At 59.0% G+C, this 21,864-nt stretch overlaps 1 protein-coding gene and 1 long non-coding RNA gene across 3 annotated transcripts; one reads left to right on the plus strand and one right to left on the minus strand.

The window, feature by feature from the left end:
* Positions 1-25: 25 nt before the first annotated feature.
* Mybpc2 (myosin binding protein C2) lies at positions 26-21,856 on the minus strand. Of its 2 annotated transcripts, XM_078031547.1 has the most exons (28): positions 21,675-21,856; positions 20,000-20,077; positions 19,453-19,539; positions 18,325-18,473; positions 17,855-17,972; positions 17,178-17,226; positions 16,965-17,024; positions 15,280-15,476; positions 14,912-15,044; positions 13,966-14,090; positions 13,789-13,894; positions 12,321-12,493; positions 10,395-10,560; positions 9,383-9,489; positions 9,092-9,121; positions 8,803-8,942; positions 7,578-7,737; positions 7,394-7,498; positions 6,819-7,007; positions 6,294-6,428; positions 4,369-4,536; positions 4,125-4,213; positions 3,848-4,043; positions 3,498-3,637; positions 2,613-2,772; positions 2,332-2,468; positions 895-1,081; positions 26-139 (listed from the first exon to the last, which is right to left on the minus strand). In XM_078031547.1, the coding sequence occupies exons 1-28, from the start codon at positions 21,691-21,693 to the stop codon at positions 129-131; spliced, it is 3,414 nt and encodes a 1,137-aa protein (XP_077887673.1). In that variant the 5' UTR covers positions 21,694-21,856; the 3' UTR covers positions 26-128. The 2 variants fall into 2 exon arrangements, with proteins under 2 accessions (XP_077887673.1, XP_077887672.1); XM_078031546.1 differs by lacking the exons at positions 26-139; positions 895-1,081 and having other exon boundaries at positions 1,093-2,468.
* LOC144370709 (uncharacterized) lies at positions 7,731-10,931 on the plus strand. The gene is made up of 2 exons (XR_013430622.1): positions 7,731-8,238; positions 8,710-10,931. It is a non-coding gene; the product is annotated as an uncharacterized LOC144370709 (long non-coding RNA).
* Positions 21,857-21,864: the final 8 nt, after the last annotated feature.

Genomic DNA, 21,864 nt, shown 5'->3' on the forward strand with positions numbered 1-21,864 from the left:
AGATTCAAGGAAAGACACGTGAGAGTCCAAGCAACACTGTCTTGTTGTGTGAGGTAAGTAGAGGAGGGGACACAGGCAGAGCGCTCGGGCTGCAGTCAGGCTGTCACCTCCACAAGTTGGAGACGGTTTCACTGCGGAACTGTGGGGACAATGAGAGAGGTGCCTAGATCTCCAGGTGCCTTTGCCAGCTGTGGCCACATGACATGTTCCCGTCCAGCGACTGTCCCTCATTTCCACCCCAGAGTAGGCTGCTCTGCTACAGACAGCTACAGGACTCCTGAGCTCAGGCCATTTTTAAAAAGATTCAGTTGGTTAGAAGGGACAGAAAAATGTTGGATGTTGGGGACCCCAGAAGAGCAACAGCCTGGAACTGCAGCTGCCTGGGTGTAGAGAAGTCCCTCTGAGCCCCTGCTGAGGGCTGCAGTGAGAGTCTTCTCTGTTGGATGGTCACCACTGAGTACAGCCCTGGGGGACCTGGTAGTGTCCTCTGCACTGGCCCTGACTGGCTCCAGGCCCCAGGCGGGGGAGGTTGGAAGAGTGTTGAAGAGGCACTGTGTGTACTGAGTCCCTCGAGGGGGCATCTTACGGGCTCCACGGCCATCCCATCCGCTCAGCCCCCAGCGCCTCTCCCCACATAGGCCCAGGCCTGCCGGAGGCCTTGGGGACACTCGCTGGGCCCTCCTTCCTCTCCGCCTCTGTCCTCCCCCTCTTTGGAGAAACCTCACTGAGCTCTGGCCAGGTGCGCAGGCGCCCCTCCCTGCCTGCACTGCCCCTTGCTGCCGGGCCCAGCCCTGCGCCCAGGGCCTCCCCGGGCCCAGGCCGGCTCGGGTCTAGCATCACTTGGCATAGAGCCCCAGTCAGGTGGGGTCGGCCGGGGTGGGGACCCCTCCTCACCTCGGACATCCAGCTTGCACTCGGCCAGTGCCTCCCCCAGCTCATTGAAGGCCCGGCAGGAGTAAGTCCCCGCGTCAAAGGGCGAAGGGCGGCGGATGTTCAGCGTCAGGACCCCCTGGTGGTTGGTCATCAGGAACTTGGGGTCTTCCCTGATTTCCATCTTGTTCTTCATCCAGACCACCTTGGGCTGCCAAGGAGGGAGAAGAGGTCAACTCAGGGCGTGCCCTGGGCCATGGCAGGCGGGCTCAGGAGGCGGGTTTGGTTTCTAATCCTGCTGGGCCACCTCCTTGCCAGTTTCCTTGAACTTCCATTCTCTGACCCTCAGTCTCCTTTTCTGTACCCCACTGCACAGGTAGTGGTGAGGGCTTCCCACTGCTCAGCATAGCAGCCCACAGGCTGACGTGACCTGACCCCATTACTCTCTGCCCCCACCCTCCAGGCACTGGCTGGTGCTGTTCCTGAAATGACCAGATGCGCTCCGCTGGGCCTCCGCACTGACATTCCCTCTTCAATACTGCCCCTCCTCCTCTCCTCTCTGGTTAGCACCTGCTTGTCCTTCACTCCATAGCTCGTGTCACTTCCTGACCCCTGCCGGACAGGGACACTACTCTCTCAGAACTGCCTGCATTTCTTGTCACCCTTTGTAGTTTTATATTATTTGGGTGATTTTGGATCAACCCTCAGTTGATTGTTGATCCCAAACTTCTTGGACAGGAACTTCTTGTCCTATTTGTCTAGCACATAAAAAGCCTCGAAAGACCAAATGGAGCAAATGGAGGCATCGTGTCAGCTTCTGGCGGAAAGGGCTGAGCCGTGGGTGTGGGAGCAGGGGAGGGGACGACGGAGGGAGTGACTGGAGGGGGGCTGACGAATGTCTCCTTGTGAAGGGCCAGATCACAACTATGTCAGGCTTTGTGCCCCCAGGTCTCTGTCACCACTGCTCAGCTCTGCTGCTGTGCTGCAGAATACAAACGGATGTATGTGGCCCACGGCCGATAAAACTTAATGGGAGAAACAGGCAGCAGTCAGCCTTGGCCCCTGAGCTGGAGTCGGCCAGCCCCGGGTCTGCACGGCCTCCTGGAGCTCAGGGCTGCAGGGGTCCGTATTTCCCAGAGAGCAGCGGGAAGCCCCGGGGGTTCCTTGCAGATTTAGACCCCCCACCAGGTTTCTGTGTCCAAGGCACCCATGTGTGTCCTTGAGCAGGACAAGAGACCAAGTGGCCTCTCCTCAGGCTGCCAGACAAGCTGCCCCCTGGAGGTCACACGGCAGAGAAGAGGCAGGGAGATGACTGTCTGCCTTGGGCTCTGGCCAGAGGAGGGGAACAGGAAGTGGGTCACAGGGAGTGATTCCCACAGGAAGAGCTGTGGATGGGCCTGGGCTGTGGGAGAGTCCCCACGAGGCCCACACAGGGGCACCTGCAGGCCAGCCTGCCCCCACCTTCGGGTGGCCTCTGACAGCACAGTTGAGAGCCGCGGAGTATCCAGCCACAACCACCCGGTCGATTAGAGGTGTGAGGAACATGGGAGGCGTCCGGAAGTCATGTTCCTTGTACTCGAAGGGTTTGAAGGTGATTCCTGGTGAGAGAGATGCCAGTAAGATGGCCCGTCCAGACGGTCCCAGCCCCGCCAGGGAACAGACTTGGCCATCTCCACCTTGTGGCCAGGTGCCCTCCCTCAGAGCCCCAGGGGCAACGGGGCCCCATGAGAGGGTGGCAGCACCTGTCTTGAGGATGCAGGCCGTGTTCTTAGAGACCCCAGGTGAGTCACTGAGGCCACAGATGTTCTCACTGAAAACGCGGAAGTAGTACTCGTTGCCCACGATGAGGTCAGACACAGTGCAGCTGGTGTGGCGGTTGTGCTCATAGATGTTGAACCACTCCTAGTGTGGGGACAGGGGACATGGGAACATACACAAGTGGACACAGACACAGGAGGGTCAGGGAGGGTTGAGAAGACCTGTCATTGACAACAGCGCTATTCACCATGGCCTTCAAGGGAGACATTAGCAAAATGACATCCCTTCTATAACAGAATATTATTCAGCCCTAAAAAGGAGAGAAGCAGTGACGAGGGCCACCAGGGTGAACTCTGAAGACACTGTGCTCAGTGAAGAACCCAGACTACTGAAGTCCCAAGCTGATTCCACTCGTGTGAAATGTCCAGAGCAGATGATGAGTCCATAGAGAGCACGTGGGCAGCCTCTGGGGACTGGTGGGTGAAGTGGGGGCTGCCAATGGGGACGGGTCTCCTTTTGGAGTCATGAGATGCCTTCACACTAGATGGAGGTGGTGGCTGCAGGCCTTGGAAATGTGCTAGAAGCCCCCAGGGCTCCTGGAACTCTGGGGCCTGGGGTATGGCTTGGTGGAACAGCACTTGCCTGGCAGGGGTGGGGGTCTCTGGGTTCCATCCTCAGCACCACAAAGGACCAGTCAGTAAAATGGTTACTGCCTAATTGTGTTCTGTGAAGTCTATCTCAACCCAAAAAGAGCTGCATCAAGCCTCAGCCTCGAGGGGCCCCCCAGCCCCTGCCCACCCCCCCACTCTCGCCTCCTTCCCTGGTGAATGGGCCCTGGGCTCGGCTCTCGCCGCCCTGCGTCCTCTCACCATGGTTTTCTTGTCTGCTTTCTGGACGAAGTAGCTGGTGATCTCGCTGTTCCCGTTGTCCTTGGGGGGCTGCCACTCCACCAGCGCGTTGGTGCCCCACACCTCCTTCACCTGCACGTTCTCCGGGGGCCCTGCTTTCTCTGGAAGGAGGCCCCGTGGCCGCTGTCCACACGGCCCCTCAGTCCTCTCCCCTTAGACGCCCACCCATCCTGGTGCCCCAAACCTCCTCCCTCTCACCCGCTCCCACCCGTCCTCCGCCCCTCACGCCTCCCCTCCTGCCCCCTCCGCCCTTCCTCTCCTGGATCACGCCCCCTCCGCCCCTCCCCCCCCCCCCCCCCCCCGCTGCGCACCCACGACCCGGATGCGGATGGTGGCAGTGTCCTTCATGTTCTCAATCTGCACGGTCAACTCGTACTCCCCGGAGTCGGAGCGGGCCGCCTGGCGCACGAAGAACACCGTGTCCAAGTCGCTGGTCCGCACGTGCACGCGCGAGGTGTCTATGGGGGCTCCGCCCTTGGTCCACACCACCTGGGGCCGGGGCTTGCCCTGGGGGAGCGGGCCAGCGGGTCAGGGGCCTGCAGCACCGTGGGGCCACCGCAGCCGCCCGTCCCGCCCCAGCCCGGGCACCTGGAAGGGGATGACGAGGTTGAGGTGCTCGCCCACTTTGCGGATGTACGTCTGGCGCAGGTGGCGCGGGAGGCGGATCTTGGGTTGCTCTGATGGTAAGACCCAGGTGGGGGCTCAGCGCACGGCCGAGGGGTTATTTGAAGGACAGAATGGGTGAGATTGTCTGGGGGAGGCCCTGGTGACCACCCAGCCAGGGCAGATGGGATGTCACTGACTTGGGTTCTAGGAGGGCTGGGTCACCCACCCACAATCTCCCGGATGGTGACCGGCTGGACCAGGGTGGCCGGCTCACTGCGACCTGCAATGTTGACCCCAACCACGCGGAAGAGGATCCTGGCTCCGGTTGGGAGATCCTTGACCGTGAAGCCACAGCGCTCCACGGGCTCCTTGTTGGCAGGAAGCCACTCCTCGGCTGCAAGAGAAGTGCCAGCCTGTGCCTGAGTCCCGGCCTCCAAGCTCCCCGCCTCCTGCTCACTGTCCCTCTGGTGACCTGCGCCCCAGCACAGCCAATACTGAGTATTGCCCAGCGTTCCTGTGAGGGTCCTCAGGGCAGTCATGCGTGAGTGTGTCCACCTTGCTTTGACCCATTTTAGGGACAAGGAAAGTGAGGCCCAGAGAGGCTCAGACCAGGCAGCCTGGGCAGCAGAACCAAGGCACTGCTGAGCTCTGCTCAGGGGCCACTCTGAGGGCACAGCAGGAGAAGGCTGGGCAGCCACACCCAGGGGTGCCCCAGCAGGCAGCGAGGCTAGGGCTCCCGGGACTTCCGCCTCTGCCGCCGCCTCTGGGTGGGTGAGGCACTGAGGGTCAGAGCATCCACCAGGGGTGTGAGCCCTCCCGGCCCAGCTCCAGAGCACCAGGCTTGGGCACAGGGGATCAGCCAGGTCAGACAGGGTGGAGAGGGCTGGCAGGGGAAGGTACCTGTCAGGATGGGCTCTCCCTCCGCCATATTAGGAGGGAGGAGCTGACCCTGAAGTCTCGGCCAGGGCCACACAGGCACAAAGCACAGGGACAGGAGGGCAGCTATATCTGCCTGGCTTTAAGGCCTCCCAGTGACTGGCCACATCAGAGACAGTTCCACATCTGCAGCCCCGGGGCTGGCTACAGTCCAGTGAGTGTTCAGGGGCCAGTGGAGAAGTGGAGGATGGAAATATGGATGATGGATGGACAGGTGGAGAGACAATATGTAGATAGGTAGGCAGGCAGGCAGTCACACAGGTAGAAGAAGAAAGGGAAGGGAAGGCTGGCTGGCTGGCTGGCTGGGTGGGTGGGTGGGTGGGTGGATAGATACATGGGTGAGAATGTTACTGGATGGATGATGTATAGGTGGGTGGGTGGATGGGTGGGTGGATGGATGGGTGGATGGAGGATGAGTGGATAGATGGGTAGGTGAGTGGGGGATGGATGGATGGGTAGATGGAGGATGGATGGATGTGTGGATGGGTGGATGAGTGGATGGGTGGGTGGGAGATGGATGGAGGATGGATAGGTGGGTGGGTGGATGATGGATGGATGAGTGGGGGATGGCTGGCTGGCTGGATGGGTGGATGGAGGATGGATGGATGGGTGGGTGGATGGGTGGTTGGGGGATGGATTGATGGGTGGTTGGGGGTGGATGGATGGGTGGTTGGGGGTGGATGGATGGGTGGGTGGATGGATGGGTGGTTGAGGGGTGGATGGATGGGTGGTTGGGGGGGTGGATGGATGATGGATGGGTGGATGGATGGACGGATCAGTAGCTGGATGATCCAAAAGATTTTCCAATGGAAAGAAGGATAGACAGATGACTGACTAGGCAAGTGGAAGGAAGGATGGAAAGGAGGGAGGGAGGGAAAGAGAGAGAGGGAGAAATAAAAAGGGAAAAGGGAGAAGGAAATATGGCTGTCTGGCTGGATGGAAGGAAAGAGGGAAGCATGTAGGTATGTGTAGTAGATAAATGGCTGGAAGGACAGAAGGACACGTGAAGAGCCACTGCTGTGCGAGGGCACGGGGAGAGAGGAGAAGCTGGCCTGAGGGTCTGGCTTGACCGGTCCTTCCTGCAATCCACGCCAGTACAGACATGGGGCGAGAGGCTCCCTCCCCAGGCGCCTCTGGCTGCCCAACCCCTATCAGCTCCCTGGACAGGGCTCCCTTTGGGGCCCCCGTGGGCCACCACCCCGCCAGGGCACTCACAGCCCTCGAGGCAGTACTCCACCAGGTACCCGTCGATGCCGCCGGCCCCGATCCTGTCCGGGGGCCTCCACTTGAGCGTGGTGGTGGTGTCTGTCACGTCCTCCACCGTCAGGTGCTGGGGTGCACTCGTGGGGGCTGTAGGAGCCAGGGAAAGGGGTGTGGGGTAAATGAAGGGTCAGGGTCAGCAGAAAGGGGCAGGGGTCAGAGGTGGAGTCAGTCTGGTTGGGAAGGGGGTTGCGGGGCTGGCTGAAAGTGCATGAGCAAGGAATGTCATCCGGGAGCCCGACTCAGGTCAGGGCTGGTGCCCGCCTGGCAGGCAGGGGCCAGCGAGGTATTGAGGCATCAGCACGAGTCTAGGGTGGTGGGGACCAGTGGTTAGTGAACGGGATCAAGAGGAGGGGAGGAGGGTGGGGTGGGTGTTGATGGGTTGGGTCAATGAGGGCCCAGAAATCCGCCGTCTGTAGGGTCAGAGGTCAGGGTGCAGGTGCGAGAGGGACAGGGCAGTGAGGGGTCCCGAGGCATCACCAATGGGCATGAAGGGCTTGGTGTTCATGCTGGGCTGGGAGACGCCGATGGCGTTGACGGCAAAGACCCTCATCTCATAGAGGACGCCCTCGATCATCTTGGTGGACTCGTAGGTCGTCTCCGTGAAGACCTCGAAGTTCAGCTTCATCCAGCGCTGAGAGCCCTTCTTCTTCCGCTCCAGGAGGTACCCTGAGGGCTCCCCAAGCAGAGGAGTGGGGGTCATGGAGAGGTCGTGGGGTCACAGGCCACTGGGACAGTGAAGGTGCCATCAAAAGGCTCCCATGGCCCATGGAGGCCTCAGGCCACAGGCCTTGGGTTGGTCTCTGGCTCACAAAGCATTCCAAGGCCACCCCTCCTAGGGTCAGGAGTCCAGAAGGTCACAGGTCATGAATCGGGGGTCGGTGCCTAGAAAGCCCCAGGCCTGTCCCGGGTTGTGGGGATGAAGAGCAGTGTTGGACCGGCAGAGACCTGGGCTTCCATCAAAGGTGGACCCAAGGCCCAGGCCCATGAGGACATCGAGGAGCAGCAGAGACTAAGGCAGCTCAGGGTCGTGGGGATGGCCCACAGGCACTCACCAGTGACTGGCTGTCCCCCATCATACTTGGGTGGCTCCCAGACCAGGATGGCCCAGTCCTCTCCCACCGATGTGACACGCACAGCCTCCGGGGGATCTGGGACGTCTGGGAGACGAGAGAGTCAGGTGACCCTTCCAGACATCAGGGAGCCCCTCACTGGCTCGGCCCCTGGCCCTCTGCTCACCCACAACCCGCAAGAAGATGGAGGCCACATCCTCGCCCGCGGGGTTGGTGACTTTGATGGTGTAGCGTCCCTCGTCAGCGCGCTCAGCACTCTCAATGACGAAGCTGCTGCAGTCCACACGCTGCTCGATGCGGGTCCTGCCCTCGGTGGCTGAGAACACCTGGACAGGCAGCAGAAGGCCTTGCTGCGTCAGCTCCCCACCCAGGCCTGCCCCGTCTCTCCTGTGCTCAGAATCCTGCAGGGGCTCCCCTCGCCCAATCTGCGTGAGGCCTGCGTGAGGCCCAGGGGCCCTTCAGGTCTGCACACAGCCCACCATTCCCTACGGCCCTCTCACCCTCCAAACACTGTCCCTCATTAAAATACACCAGTCGGTCTGGTCCCCGAGGTCTGGCAAGGCTGTTCCCTGTGCATGCAGCCAGATCCTCTTAGACACCCGGAAGTCACCTCTTGGAAGCCCCCAGCTGAACGTGAGCATCCCTCCCTATCCTTGGACTCCTGCTCGCTCCCTTTTTCTCAGCCCCAGAACCCTAGGCCACTGCTGCTTGGCTCACATCTGCCTCTCCAAGAGGGAAGGCCCGCGGGGGCGGCGGCTGCGTCTGATGCATGGTGGCAACCTCGGCACTACCAGAGAGCCTGGCCCAGGAAGCCTCAGAGGATGCTGGTGAGTGAATGAGCAAGTGAACACAGACTAAGCGAGTCGGTCCACTTTACAGAAGGGGAAGCGAGCACAGAACCGACCCGGGGTCTGGTACATACACGGTCACAATGGTGGATGGGAAGATGGATGGATGGATGGACAGATGGATAGATGCATATCTAGCTAAACAGATGAGTTTCTAGATGAATGCATAGATAACTGAATTGATAGATGGTTAAATGGTCAAACGAATTAATTATTTCACGAGTGGATGGATGGATGAATTAATCAATTAACTGATGCATGAAAGGATGGATGGTTGGATGAGTTACTGGATGGGTGACCCAGTTGATCCATTGATTAATTAGCTGTTGGGTAGATAATGGAAGGAGTACCCACCCTGTGCCAGGCGCCTACCAGGTGGTGTACAAATATAATTCTCCAATCTTCAAAACAACTCCATGAAGAAGGAATCCTTGTCCTTATTTCATACAGGATAAAACTGAGGCTCAGAAAGGGCAAGAAACCTGCCTGGCCTCACCCAGCAGAGCTAAGAGGGAGAGGAACGCGGCAGAAGCCCCAACCTACGTCATCTCCCTTCATCCAGGTGGCGACAGGAGGGGGCTCCCCTGTGATGGCCACATCCAGCCGCAGTTTGTTCCCAGCCACGACCACAATGGAGTTCTCGGAGGTCTTCCCCGAGCAGTCCAGGTGGATCTTGGGTGGTTCTGGAGGTGCAGAAAGACACTAGGGACCTTGACAGGCGGTCAGACCCCAGCCCACGAGAGCAGCCGCTGAGAAGCTGGGTTCCCAGAGTGGCCCCCTCCCTCAGGCTGAGCATGGGTTCCCAGCCCCCCAGAGCAGACCTGGCCCTCACCTTGCTTGGGGACGTACTCCACCTTGATTTCTGGAAGAGCAGAAAGACAGCGATGAGGTCGAAGCTGTCAGCACCCTGCTCCCACCTTCTGTGGCAGAAACCCTGGGAACTGGTGCCACCGCTCCCCGTTGGGTGTAACTGTGCTGTCTCCCATCACCCCGTCTGATCCCCCCCAGCTCCGTGACACGCGCTGTACGTCAGGGACACTTCACCCACAGGGAGGCATCTGGGCTCCTCAGGTTCGGGAGGGTGTGTTCTGTATCTCTGGGGCCTAGGAAGGGGCATCTTTACCCAGGAAGTTGAGCTTGGCCGAGAGGGACAGAGCGTAGCCATCAGGCACAAACGTGTAGTCGCCCTCGTCCTCAGGACGGACATCGTCGATCACCAGCTTGTGGAACCTGAAGGGTGGAGGGAGCAGGGTGGGAAGGCGGGTCTGCCCCCGCTCCTTCCTTCAATGCCAGCGTGAGAAACACCCTCCTCAGTGCAATCTACTTGCTCATCATTTTTATTCATGGCTTTAGGGTGCTATGGCCTGGGTTTGAGTCCCACTTACTAGCTGTGTGACATTGGGCAAGTTACTCAATCTCTCTGTGCCTCCATTTCTTCATGCATAAAGAGGGGTGATGAGAACACTGTACGTAGGGGTTGAACAGCATCTAGAGAGGTGCCTGGCACACAGCAAGTGCCCTACACATGTTAGGACAGCTGTCTTTAGCACTCCTGGTTCCTTACACAGAACACAGAGAAAGTCTGCGTCCTTCGGGAATATTGCCAAGAAAACCAGGAGGGCGCGGCTGCATGCTGCAGGTGGCAGGTGCTGATCTCAGGTGTGACGTGCACCTGTTGAACTCCAGCCTCTTGCTGTTCTAGCCGGAAGCCCCGTAGCCCCAGGCTCCCCCCACACATGGCCCTGTGGCCAGGCCTGTCCCCACCACGAGCTGCAGTCTTCCTCCCACCCCTGGAGCCTGGTCTGGGCAAGTGACACTGGGATAGTTCCCAGCCCAGGCCACTGGGCCCACCTTCACTTCTCCACTCTCTGGGGACCTCTGCCTCTCGTGTGGCCTCTGCCACTGCCACGGAATAGCCAAGACTCGCCTCCTGGATGGGAGGCCACATGGACCAGAGCGCTGTCAGCTGAACCATCCCAGCTGAGGTCCTCACGGAGCCCAGGCAGGACCAGGGGACATCTGCCGGCCACACAGGCAGGAGGGAGGCCCCCTGCCAACCCACACACTCACGGGAAGTCAGCCCTGGCTCTTGTGAACCAGGAAGAGGGCCACAGCCTCCACAGAGCGCTCCTCACCTGCCTACGTGGGAGATGGTGATCCTCTTGCTGGGCCGCACCTCCACCCCGTTCTTGTACCACTTGCCGGTCACCTTCTCATCGGACACCTCACACTTGAACACAGCCTGCTCCGAGGCCTTCACGGTCAGATCCGCGATGTCCTGCAGGACCTCCAGCTGTTTCTCTGAGCGAAAGGGAGGCGGCCCGTCACTACTCCAGATGGCCCGCAGACTCCTGCGCACCCGAGGCTCTGGCCCTGCAGGGCAGCCCGACCACTCGGAAGCCACCACTGGCCCTGGGTGGTCCTGTCCTGGGGGAGGCTGAACAAGGCCCACCATGAGAGGGAGTAAGGTGGCATGGGAAGAATCCACCGAGGATGCAGAAGAGACTCCCAGGAAGAGGGAATGCTGTGCGGGGGCCCCAGGCGGGGTGGGGGTGGCTTAGTGGCACAGCGCTTGCCCGGCAGGCTCAAGGCCCTGGGTTCAGTTCAACTCCCAGGACCGAAAAAAATAAAAGGACTCTGTCTCTGAGTGGGACAGGGGCCACCAGAGGAGACTTCGTTCGAATGCTTGTCTCTTATTAAATAAGATGCCCGATTTAGAGCAAAGTGATTATAGGGTTTAGACAGGGGAGCGGCGCTCTTCCAGCCATCCTGATCCCCTCTGCAGCTGTCAAAGCAAACACATCCCTGTCCCTGATTCCAGGCTCCCTGCAGATACCAGAGCGGCAGGTGTTCCAGTGTCTGTGCCTGACCTCGGGTCCCTGTGCTCTCAGTCATCTCTGGACGACCCGCACAGCCCGACACAACCCAAGTATGCACTTCAGATGGTCACAGGATAACGACAAGGAAAGGGTCTGTGTGCTCAGCTCAGCTGCCGGCCCGAGAGGGACGTGAGGGACGTGGCTGCTGGAACCCGGAGTTGCAGAACCTGAAGCACGGGGCGCGTGCTGGTTCTTCTCTTCTTTCTCTGTCTTTATACTTATGGTGACTTGTTTGTCACCTGTCAGTTGATCTTGGAAATCCATCCTTCCATTCCAGGAAATTCAGCTCTCTTCTTTCCTTTTCTTCTTTTTTCCGAGATGGGGATGCTCTAAATTGCCCAGGCTGCCCCCAAGCTCACTACCCTCCTGCCTCAGGCTCCAGAGTCCCTGGGGTTACAGGTACATGCCACCACATGGGCTCTGTGTTGTCATTTATTATGGTAACGCAGGGACATTCCGTCATCTCCTTGGTCCACAGGTGACAGGGTTTGTTGGGGTTTTGTTTGTTTGCAGTGCTGGTCTTGAACCCAGGGCCTCACGCATGCCAGGCAAGCATGCTACCACTGAGAGACACCCTGCACTTGTCATTTTGAGACAGGGTCTAAATTGCCAAGGCTGTCCTTGAGTTTGCCATCCTCCTGCCTCAGCCTCCACAGTCGCCGGGATCATAGGCATGCACCACCAACTGGGCTTATTGGTTTGTTTTCGCCATTCATTTGTATAGACTTACAGACTCGAGCAACTCAGACTCGAGCAACTCGCACAAATAATGCAGAGTCCTTTGGACCCTTCTCCCAACATCCCCCAGCGGTGACACCTTACATGACTGTGAACCAAAATCCCAGCCAGGATGTCACCAACTGTGCCTGTGAGCTGGATGACACCTGGTGCTCAGTGTTCACCACAGTTTAGGTGAACGAGGCTGCCTCAAAGGTATGCGGTGTAGAGAGGTCACTGTAAGGGGACGAGTATGGGCCTGGCAGCCAGTGAGGAGACTGCAACAGGCACGAGGCGACAGGAGCCCGGGCCAGGAAGGGGCAGCTGAAGATGTACTTTGAAGATGGGACAAACAGGATTTGCCTGGGGTTGAAGGCAGGGTGGGAGGATCCGGGTTCAACTCCCAGATTTGGGGCCCAGGCCATGGGGGGCTGCAAGGAGAGGCCCCACCGCCCGAGCCCTCACCTTCCACAATGAGGTCAGCTTCACACTGGCCGCCATTGGTCATGACCTGATAGCGGCCCCCATCCTCCAGGCTCACGTCGGAGAAGATGAGGATGTGGCGCTTCCCGTCCTTCTTGAAGCGGTACCGGGCCTTGAAGGAGTCCTCCCGCGTCAGCTCCACGCCGTCCTTCATCCTGGGCGGACGAACGTGAAAGGGGGTGTAAGGGGCCAGCTCAGCTCTGGGCCTGGTCTTGGAGGGGATTGGAGAACCAGAGCAGAGGGACTGGGGGAAGGTCACAGGAGGGAGGGAGACAGGGGACGGTAGAGACATCTGGAGGGCTGGCAGGGTCCCAGGGGAAGTCAGGGGAGAGGTCAGGGACACAGAAAGAGGCCGTGGGTAGAGGTCAGAGCACAGTGGAAACCTGATGCTCTCAGAGAGATGTCCAACACTGACCCCTGTTCATGGTGCTTCTCCCACTGGGAGCCCCTCCCACGTCACCCTGCCACCGTGTCACACAGATCCCACTCAACTGCAACCCAGGAAGGACCCCTCCAGGAAGCCTGCCAGACTCCCGAGTCCCTTCCCCCTTTGAAAACGCTACAGCGTCTCTCTGCTCCTCTCAATCACCTGTCAAAGAAGAACTTGTGTATTTATTTGCCTGAAATGTGATTAATGCCTGCCTGTCTCCTTACACACACACACACACACACCACCAATTTTCCAGATTATAAGGGCCACAGAGGTAGACACCAGGCTGATTTTTTAAAATATTCTTTTTAGTTGTAGATGGGCACCTTTATTTTATTTACTTATTTTCATGTGATGCTGAGGATCAAACCCAAGGCCTCACAAGTGCTAGGCAAGTGCTCTGCCACTGAGCCACAACCCCAGCCCTGATACGTTTTTCGTAGAAGAGCACAACCTGCTTTAGGTGCTTAATAAATATTTGCTGGGTGGGTGAATCCATATATGGATGGATAAGTGAAGGGGCAGAAGGAGGGCAAGTGGGTAGAAGGGTAGATAAGCGGATGGAGGGTTAGAGAACCATTCAGATGGACATGATGGGTGAATCCATGGAGGTGAGTGTGTGACAGGGTGATGGGAGATGGGTGGAGGGAAAGGGGAATGCCCGGACGATGAGTGGATGGAGGGTGGGGGATCTCCTGGAATAGATGAGGAGGTAGGTGGATGGGCCGATGGATGAATTAATGAATGGGGCGGGTGGAGGGAAGGTAGATGAATCGCCAGACCTAAGGACAGATGATGGACCACATGGATGAATAAATATTTAACAAAACAACAGGGACCAAGGAATAGACCCTAAAAATGATGGGTCAAGGTCAGAAGTCCCAGAAAGAGGCACTGAGGAAAGGTCAGCATTTGAAGAGAAAGGCTGGGTAAAGGTCAGGAACGACCCTGGTGGTGCCAGCGCCCATCAGGATCAGGGCTGAGACACCTATTTGGAGCTCAGGGGTCAAGGCCACTCACCACATGACCTGGGCACCCTCTTCCGACACCTCGACCGCCATCTCCACACGGTCGCCCACAAACACCTGCTGGTCCTCCAGGGGTGTGACGATCAGGACTGGAGGCTCTGTGTGGTGGGGGTACGGAGGTCAGTGGTGTCGGGTCCCCCTAAAGAGCTCCACCCCTCTCCACACTCACCTTTGACGAACAGCTCCGTGAAGCACTTCTCATCCTTGACCACCACCTCGTAGGCCGCGTCGTCGGCCAGTGTGCACTTATTGATGGTAAGGATTCGCTTCTTACCCACGTTCTCGAACACGTACCTGGCGCAGAAAGCTCACCTCAACCCGTGCACAGAGGAAGGCCTTGCCCCGGGCAGCTCTGCCCAACTATTCTCAGAACACACGTCCCTCTCCAAGTCAAGGTGTGTGGGAGCGGTAGAGAGCCCATTCCATTATGTGAACAACCAGAGTGAAAATACCAACAGTCCGCTCGCATCCTCCCTCCCTTCCTTTGAGCAGGGGCACATGGTCACCCACCTAGAGAACTACATTCTCCAGCTTCCTTTGCTCAAGGATGGACAGAAGACTAAGTCTGAGCCAGTGGAATTGTGAGTGGAAGTCACGTGGGCTCCTTCCAGGAGGATGAGGCAGGGGGATTGCAAGTTTGAGGTCAGCCTCAGAAACTTAGTGAGTCCCTAAACAACTTAGTGAAACCCTGTCTCAAAATTTAAAAAATAAAATGAAATAAAAAAGGCTGGGGATGTAGCTTAGTGGTAAATGGCCCATGGGTTAAATCCTCAATACCCCACTCCAAAAAAAAAAAAAAAAAAAAAAAAGTGCTCATTATAGCCAGGTGTGGTGCTGCACACCTGGAATCCAAGCAACTTGGGAGGCTGCAGCAAGATCACAAGTTCAAGGCTAGCCTGGGTAACTTATGGAGACTCTGTCTCAAAATAAAAAATAAAAATGGCTCGAGTTGCAGATCAATGGTCGAGTGGCCCTAGGTTCCACAGCCCCAGTATTGCGGGGGAGGAGCTTATTTATTATAGAAAAAAATACCAAAGCCAAAAAAGAAACCCATCCTTATTGCTGGGTGTCCCCTCTGGACTGGATTTCAACCAGGCAGCAAGCCCCACGCGTACTTGCTGCTTGGTTTGATCTCCTGGCCGTTCTTGAACCACTTGAGGGGAAGGTCTGGGTCGCTGATCTCCACCACCAGCTTGATCTTGTTGCCCCTGTCCACCTGGTAGGCGGGGTCCAGCTTTTTGGTGAAGGCTGGACGTGGAGAGAAGCACAGGGGCTTCACCCTGGGCACCCAGGAGAAGCCACATCTTCCCTCCCCAGGCCACGGGCTCTCCGAGGTCAAGGTCAGGGGCCTCCTGTGAACCTCCCTGAGAGCAAGATTCAACTACTCCTTGACCGGGGTCTCCAAGAGAGGTCCCGTGTCCAGACAGCAGGTGCCCGTGGTGCGGGGGTCCCTGTGGATGGGCCTCCTCCGCTCAGTGCTGACCTGCGCTCTTCTTGACCTCGACCTTGGCCTTCTTGAGCCGCTTCAGCATGCCTCGGAGGTCGGTGATGCCGTACTGGAAGGCGATCTTCTCGTACTCGCTCTTCTTGGCCCCTTTCAGCAGCTCCCAGATCTCCGGGGGGATGCCCAGGTCGTCATCGTCCTTCTTCTTCTTCTTCTTCTCCTCCTCGACTACCTCTCTGGGGGCGGGGGGCAGGCCGAAGCCACCAGGAGTGACAAGGCCAGCGTCTCCCCTGCTTGCTTGCTGTGGGACTCACCCAAGTCACCTTCTCTCTCTGGCCTTCCACTGTCCCATCCCAGCCTCCTCCCAGGCCTCTGTCCTCCAGCCTCCTCCCCTCTCCACATGGCCCCTCAGATGCCAACCCTAGGCTGCTGAGAGCTCTCACAGCCCCCATGCCACTGCCCTCAAGAGGAAGGGCCCACTCCCCAGCCTGGCGGTCACATAGCCACCCACCCTTCCAGCACTGCCCCCACAGGACAGATGAGCGGGCACACGAATATGGAGCAACGGGTGAGTGACAGATGCGTCAATGGATGGGGAGGCAGAAAGACAGGCGGGCGGTTGGCGGCAGGTGGCTGGGTGAGGGGATGGGCTGGTGGCTAGCCAGAAATGTTGGGCAGCTGGGTGAATCTGTTGATGGGAGGTGGCCCAGGCAGTGGTTGACTGGCCAGGGAAACGGGTGAGTGGATTAGTAAATGGGGTTGGTTATGGGGTAGGTGGGGGAGTGGGGGATGGAGAGGTTGACCAGGTGGTGAGCACTACACGGGGCAGCATGACATGGCCATCATTCAGTCATTTTTGACTTAGAGAACACTGATTTCCTACAGTTCAATCTAACAGAGAGCTACCGGTGGGGGATGCAACGTGTCAATGGAGAGGTGAACAGTTGGTAGAAGGATTTCTGGAGACAGATGGGGGATGAGTAGATAGGCAGACAGGATATTGGATATGGTTGGGAGAGAGAGAGGGTACAGATGGCTAGACGGATGGGAAGGTGGGAAGGTGGATGGATGTAGGGACGGACAGGAGGTGGAGAGGAGGACAGGAAGGGACCTCATCAGGTGGAGAAGTGTATGAAGCAGGGAGGTGCAGGATGAACTGATGGACTGACATGGATGGCTGAGCATAATGGCAATTAGGTGGATGGACAGGTGGAAAGATGGTGGGTAGATTAAGGCATATGTGAGTGGGGGTATTGAGAAACGGGAAGATGGGTGAATAGATGAATTAGTGGATGGGTGGATGGATAGATGAATGGGTGGGTGGATGGATGGATGGGTAGGTGGATGGACAGACGGATGGACTGGTGGGTGAGACAAGAGGATGCACAGATGGTTGGTTGGATGAGTGGGTGGATATGGAAGTGAACTGGAGCCTGAGTGAGCAGGAGAGTGGATGTGGGGTCATGGGTTAAAGAGGAGTAGGTAGGCTAATTGGTGGGCAGGTGGTGGACTGGGTGAGGTTGTGGGCAGGGGCGAGGGGTGTGTAGCTGGGTAGTGAATAGACAGGCGACTGGATGGGTTGGCAGGTAGGAACTGAACAGAGGGAGAAAATGATGGAGGGAGAAGCAGAGAATCCGGGAGAATTTGGAAGTAACAGGCAGTGGAGCTTCGCCCCCCATCCTCCTCCCTTGTGTTCCCAACTCCCCTCTGTGAAGTGGGCTCACCTCTTCTTCAACAGGCCGCTGAAATCCAGCTCACCCGCATCCTCTGGCTTCCCTTCACCCCTGTGGCCATTGAGAGGGGAAAAGAACCTCAGTGAGATTCATCCTGGGGTCCCCACTCCCGGCCTTCCATGATCCTCCCTTCTCCCACATTCCCACCACCCATGATCCTTGGCACCAGAGGATCCCCTCTCCCCGGAATCCAGAACCACTTACGTTCGCTTGAAGCTTTCCAGGCTCTGCCCAGAGGCGTCCTGACGGGGTGCTGGGAGGGGACAATTGGGGAAAGGGAAGGTGAGCTGGAGGCGAGAGCTGATCTAAGAACAGGCCCCTTTCCCCTGCCTGCTGGACCAGCACGCCCTCCTGCCTGGGCCTGGCCCCTCCACTCCCAGTCCCACTCACTCACATCCCTGGCCACTAGAACTGTCCCTCGGCAGCTTGCACCGCTCCCTCCGGGGCCTGGGCAGCCTCATCCTCTGCACCCCTCATATCTAAGTCCCCCCACGTCCTGAGCTCAGACTCCCTAATGCCCTCAGAGCTCTATACCTGTGCCCCCATGTGTAGCCTCCTGTTCGTCCCCTGTACCCTCGCCCTCAGCCCACACCCCCGCGTTCTCTACACCAGGACACCCTCCTCCCCTAAGCCTTGATCCCACTTGCTCAAGCCTGAAATCTGCTCACCTCCTAGGCTTTCACATGCCTGAACACTTTGCCCCTGAACCTATAGCTCCTCCTCCTCTAGCCTGCGGATGGTCTCCCCGGTTTTGAATACCCTGAACCCTGGATCTCTACTCCCAGATCCACACACCCAGCCTCCCCACGTCTCCACAATCTCCCTACACCCCCAAGCCCAGACCCACAAACCTCTACCCCACCACACCCCCGCCAGCGTACCCTCCACATCAATGTTGAAGCTACAGCTGTCACAGATGTCCTTGGCTTTGACCTCAAGGCGGTAATCCCCACGGTCCCCCAGTACCACCTTCCCAATGTGCAGCTCCACAGTGTACACCTGGGGGCCAGGGCCAGGGGTGTGGATACATGGACTACCCCACAGCCCCTCACCTCCCCCAAGCCCACTTCAGAACTGTGCCCAAGTCCTCACCCCTACCCCACCCAGGGGCCTTGAAGGCCTAGCACAGGGGCCTCAGCACCCAGTGGCCAGCTCAGTCTCTCCTGGCTGGACAATCTTGACTCCTGGGCCCAAATGACCACACTCAAGTGCACTATACCCAACCCCAAACACCCCCCACTGCTCAACAGAGCCTCCACCCAGGGGGCTCCAGGCCACCGCTGTGCCTCAGGTAATAGGCCTGCTCGGCCCCCAGCCCGCCCGCGCAGCCCCCATACTGTGGAGTCCTCACATTACTGGCAGAGTCGTGGGACTCCTTGAAGGAGAATCGGGCCCCACTCTTGCTGCCCAGCTCTAGCCACTTGCCCTTGAACCACTTGATGGCCGGTTTGGCAGGAAGCTCCTTCCCGTTCACCTTGGCTGTGATCACAGCATCCTTTCCTGGGTAGGGTGAAGGGAGAGCCATCAGGATCCCCAGAACTCTTCAGAGGGGGACTGTGAGCTTGAGAGACCCAGTGCCTCCTCCCTCAGACCCAGGGTCCAGGCCCAGCCTCCTCCCTCAGACCCAGGGTCCAGACCTCAGCCTCCTCCCTCAGACCCAGGGTCCAGACCTCAGCCTCCTCCCTCAGACCCAGGGTCCAGACCTCAGCCTCCTCCCTCTGACCCAGGGTCCAGACCTCAGCCTCCTCCCTCAGACCCAGGGGCCCAGGCCCCGCCTCCTCCCTCAGACCCAGGGGCCCAGGCCCAGCCCCCTCCCTCAGACCCAGGGGTCCAGGCCCAGCCCCCTCCCTCAGACCCAGGGGTCCAGGCCCAGCCCCCTCCCTCAGACCCAGGGTCCAGGCCCAGCCCCCTCCCTCAGACCCAGGGGTCCAGGCCCAGCCCCCTCCCTCAGACCCAGGGGTCCAGGCCCAGCCCCCTCCCTCAGACCCAGGGGTCCAGGCCCAGCCCCCTCCCTCAGACCCAGGGTCCAGGCCCAGCCCCCTCCCTCAGACCCAGGGGCCCAGGCCCCGCCTCCTCCCTCAGACCCAGGGGCCCAGGCCCAGCCTCCTCCCTCAGACCCAGGGGCCCAGGCCCAGCCTCCTCCCTCAGACCCAGGGGCCCAGGCCCAGCCTCCTCCCTCAGACCCAGGGTCCAGGCCCCGCCTCCTCCCTCAGACCCAGGGTCCAGGCCCCGCCTCCTCCCTCAGACCCAGGGTCCAGGCCCCGCCTCCTCCCTCAGACCCAGGGTCCAGGCCCAGCCTCCTCCCTCAGACCCAGGGTCCAGGCCCAGCCTCCTCCCTCAGACCCAGGGGTCCAGGCCCAGCCTCCTCCCTCAGACCCAGGGGTCCAGGCCCAGCCTCCTCCCTCAGACCCAGGGGTCCAGGCCCAGCCTCCTCCCTCAGACCCAGGGGTCCAGGCCCAGCCTCCTTCAGGCCCCTCACCAGTCTCCACTGATACAGAGTCTGGCTTTTGCAGGAAAATGCCAGTGGGCTCCTCAGCAGTTGGGGACTGGTCCTCGGGTGGGGCTTCTGCTCAGGAGACAGGATTAGGATATCAGAGAATGGCTAGGGTAGAGCAGCAGGGCATGGGGGCAGAGTGGCTTTTCTCAAACTGGGAAAGACCGTGTGTCCTATGTGTGACCTAACTAGACTCCCCCAGCCCTTTAGTCTTAGCTTCCCCGTATGTGAACCAGAGGGTGTAGACTAAATGGTCCTTTGGGGTAGGAGAGGCTTAAAGATGGACTGGGGCATTCGGAGCTGGGCAGGACGTGGTGACCAACTAGCCAGTTGATGGGAGCCTGAGGCCAGGCTGAGGGGCTGGCGCTCTCCTAGCACTAGGGAGCCATGGCAGACTGTGAGCAGGGAGGGCTGGTCACCTCTGGTGCTGTGTGGGGACAGACCAAAGGAAAAAGACCAGGAAGAGGCTGGAGAGAGGGCACAGAGGAGTGCGAGAGGGAGACGGGATGACAGGCCAGGGAGACCCTCTCACCTTTGGGGGGCTCTGCAGGAGCCTCCTTAGGGGGAGCTTCTTTGGGGGCATCTTTGCCTTTTGGGACCTTTTTGGCTGCTGAGACAGGAAATGTTCACACTTGAGCATGTGCTGGCCACCTTCCTCCCTCAGACCCAGGGGTCCATGCTCCAGCCCCCATCTCTGAGACCCAGGGTCCAGGCCCAGCCCTCCTCCCTCAGACCCAGGGGTCCAGCCCCAGCCCTCCACCCTCAGACCCAGGGTCCAGGCCCAGCCTCCTCCCTCTGACCCACGGGTCCAGGGTCCAGGGTCCAGGCCCAGCCTCCTCCCTCAGACCCAGGGTCCAGGCCCAGCCTCCCCCCTCAGACCCAGGGTCCAGCCCCAGCCTCCTCCCTCAGACCCAGGGTCCAGGCCCAGCCTCCTCCCTCAGACCCAGGGTCCAGGCCCAGCCTCCTCCCTCAGACCCAGGGTCCAGGCCCAGCCTCCTCCCTCAGACCCAGGGTCCAGGCCCAGCCTCCTCCCTCAGACCCAGGGGTCCAGGCCCCAGCCCCCCTCCCTCAGACCCAGAAGTGGGGGGTGGGCATCCTAGGTGTAAATTTATATCTAATCCTGAGTCTGTGAGATCAGGTTTCCCCTACCCCAGGCAGGTGGTGCCCCAGCTACCCAGGCCACTGGGCCCTGACCTTTTGGTTTCTGGGGGTATAATTAGCTCTTCCTCTAGGCTAGAAACTGGACACCTCCTGCTGACCACAGCAGCCTTCCCCTGGGGTGCTGGTTCCATGGGGGCGCAGGGGCAGAAAGGGGCTGGACCCCCACCCCACTCCTGGCTGGCCTGATGCCAGGGGACGCCACACGCCAGGAAGAGGTCCACCACCCAGGGCCTGTCTCCTGTGCAGACTTCCTCATAGAGAGGGAGCCCATGCTTCCACAGAGAAGTGCCCTCCAGTCCATTGGAAGAGGGACCTCCCAAACTGTACATAAAGAATGGGCTCCAGGGCTGGGTGTGGCTCAGTGGCACTGTGCTTGCCCAGGAAAGGCAAGGCCCTAGGTTTGATCCCCAGAACTGCAAAAGAGAAAAAGAAAGATCTTGGGTTCCTATTCCAAGAAGACCCCCCAATTCCTCCACAGGGCAGCCCCAATTCCCATGGAGAGAGGGCTCTCCTCCTCCTTATTGGAGAAAAGTCCCAAGTCCCATGCAGACGGGAACCTCTAAGCTCTATACCCACACATGATCACTCCTAAAAAGATTCAGTCTTCATCCAGGGAGGAAGCCCAATCCCTGCCTAGAGGATAACCCCTCCAAATGCAAAGTACCCCACCACCACGCAGACTCCCCAATCCATATGCCAGAGACCCTCCCCCCACTGAGAAAAAGGAACCCTGATTTGCAATCAGAGGATCCCCATTCACTTGAAATGGATCCCTAATCCACTACAAAAAACCCTCTTTTTTTGCAGGGGGAGGGGACCCCCCTATCCTACAAAGACATGCAACACCTCCACCTACCCCAAGAAGGAATCTCCCCCAGCTTTCCACACAACCTACTCAGATATGGGGCCCCCATCCCACGTCAAAAAACAAACATTTCCTCACAGAGAAAGCACCCCATTCTCCCCAACTCACAAAAACAGGAGCCCCAAATCCCCATTCAGAAAAGAAGACCCATCCTCTCTTAGAAAGGGGTCCCGGTAGCCACCTGGTTTGGCCTCAGGCATGGCTGCGGATCTCTTCCGGCTCCTCTGACCCAGCCGCCTCTAGCCAGGCCCTAGGGAGGACAGGTGGGACCGCAAAGAGGGGGGCTTTAAGAAGTCCGGGGACTCCCAGGAGGCTCCGGGAGGCATCGGAAGGCTGCCCCACATTCCTCTTGCGTGCTCTAAAGGGCGAGA

This window comes from Ictidomys tridecemlineatus, chromosome 15 (genome assembly GCF_052094955.1).
Source record: "Ictidomys tridecemlineatus isolate mIctTri1 chromosome 15, mIctTri1.hap1, whole genome shotgun sequence".
Taxonomy (NCBI): Eukaryota; Metazoa; Chordata; class Mammalia; order Rodentia; family Sciuridae; genus Ictidomys; species Ictidomys tridecemlineatus.

Coding starts and splice junctions, on each gene's coding strand:
- Mybpc2 (XM_078031546.1), bottom strand. Junction 19,540..19,999: donor TCCTGCAGAGCCCCCCAAAG/GTGAGAGGGTCT, acceptor TCTCCTGAGCAG/AAGCCCCACCCGAGGACCAG. Junction 8,943..9,091: donor GGAGTACGTCCCCAAGCAAG/GTGAGGGCCAGG, acceptor CTGCACCTCCAG/AACCACCCAAGATCCACCTG.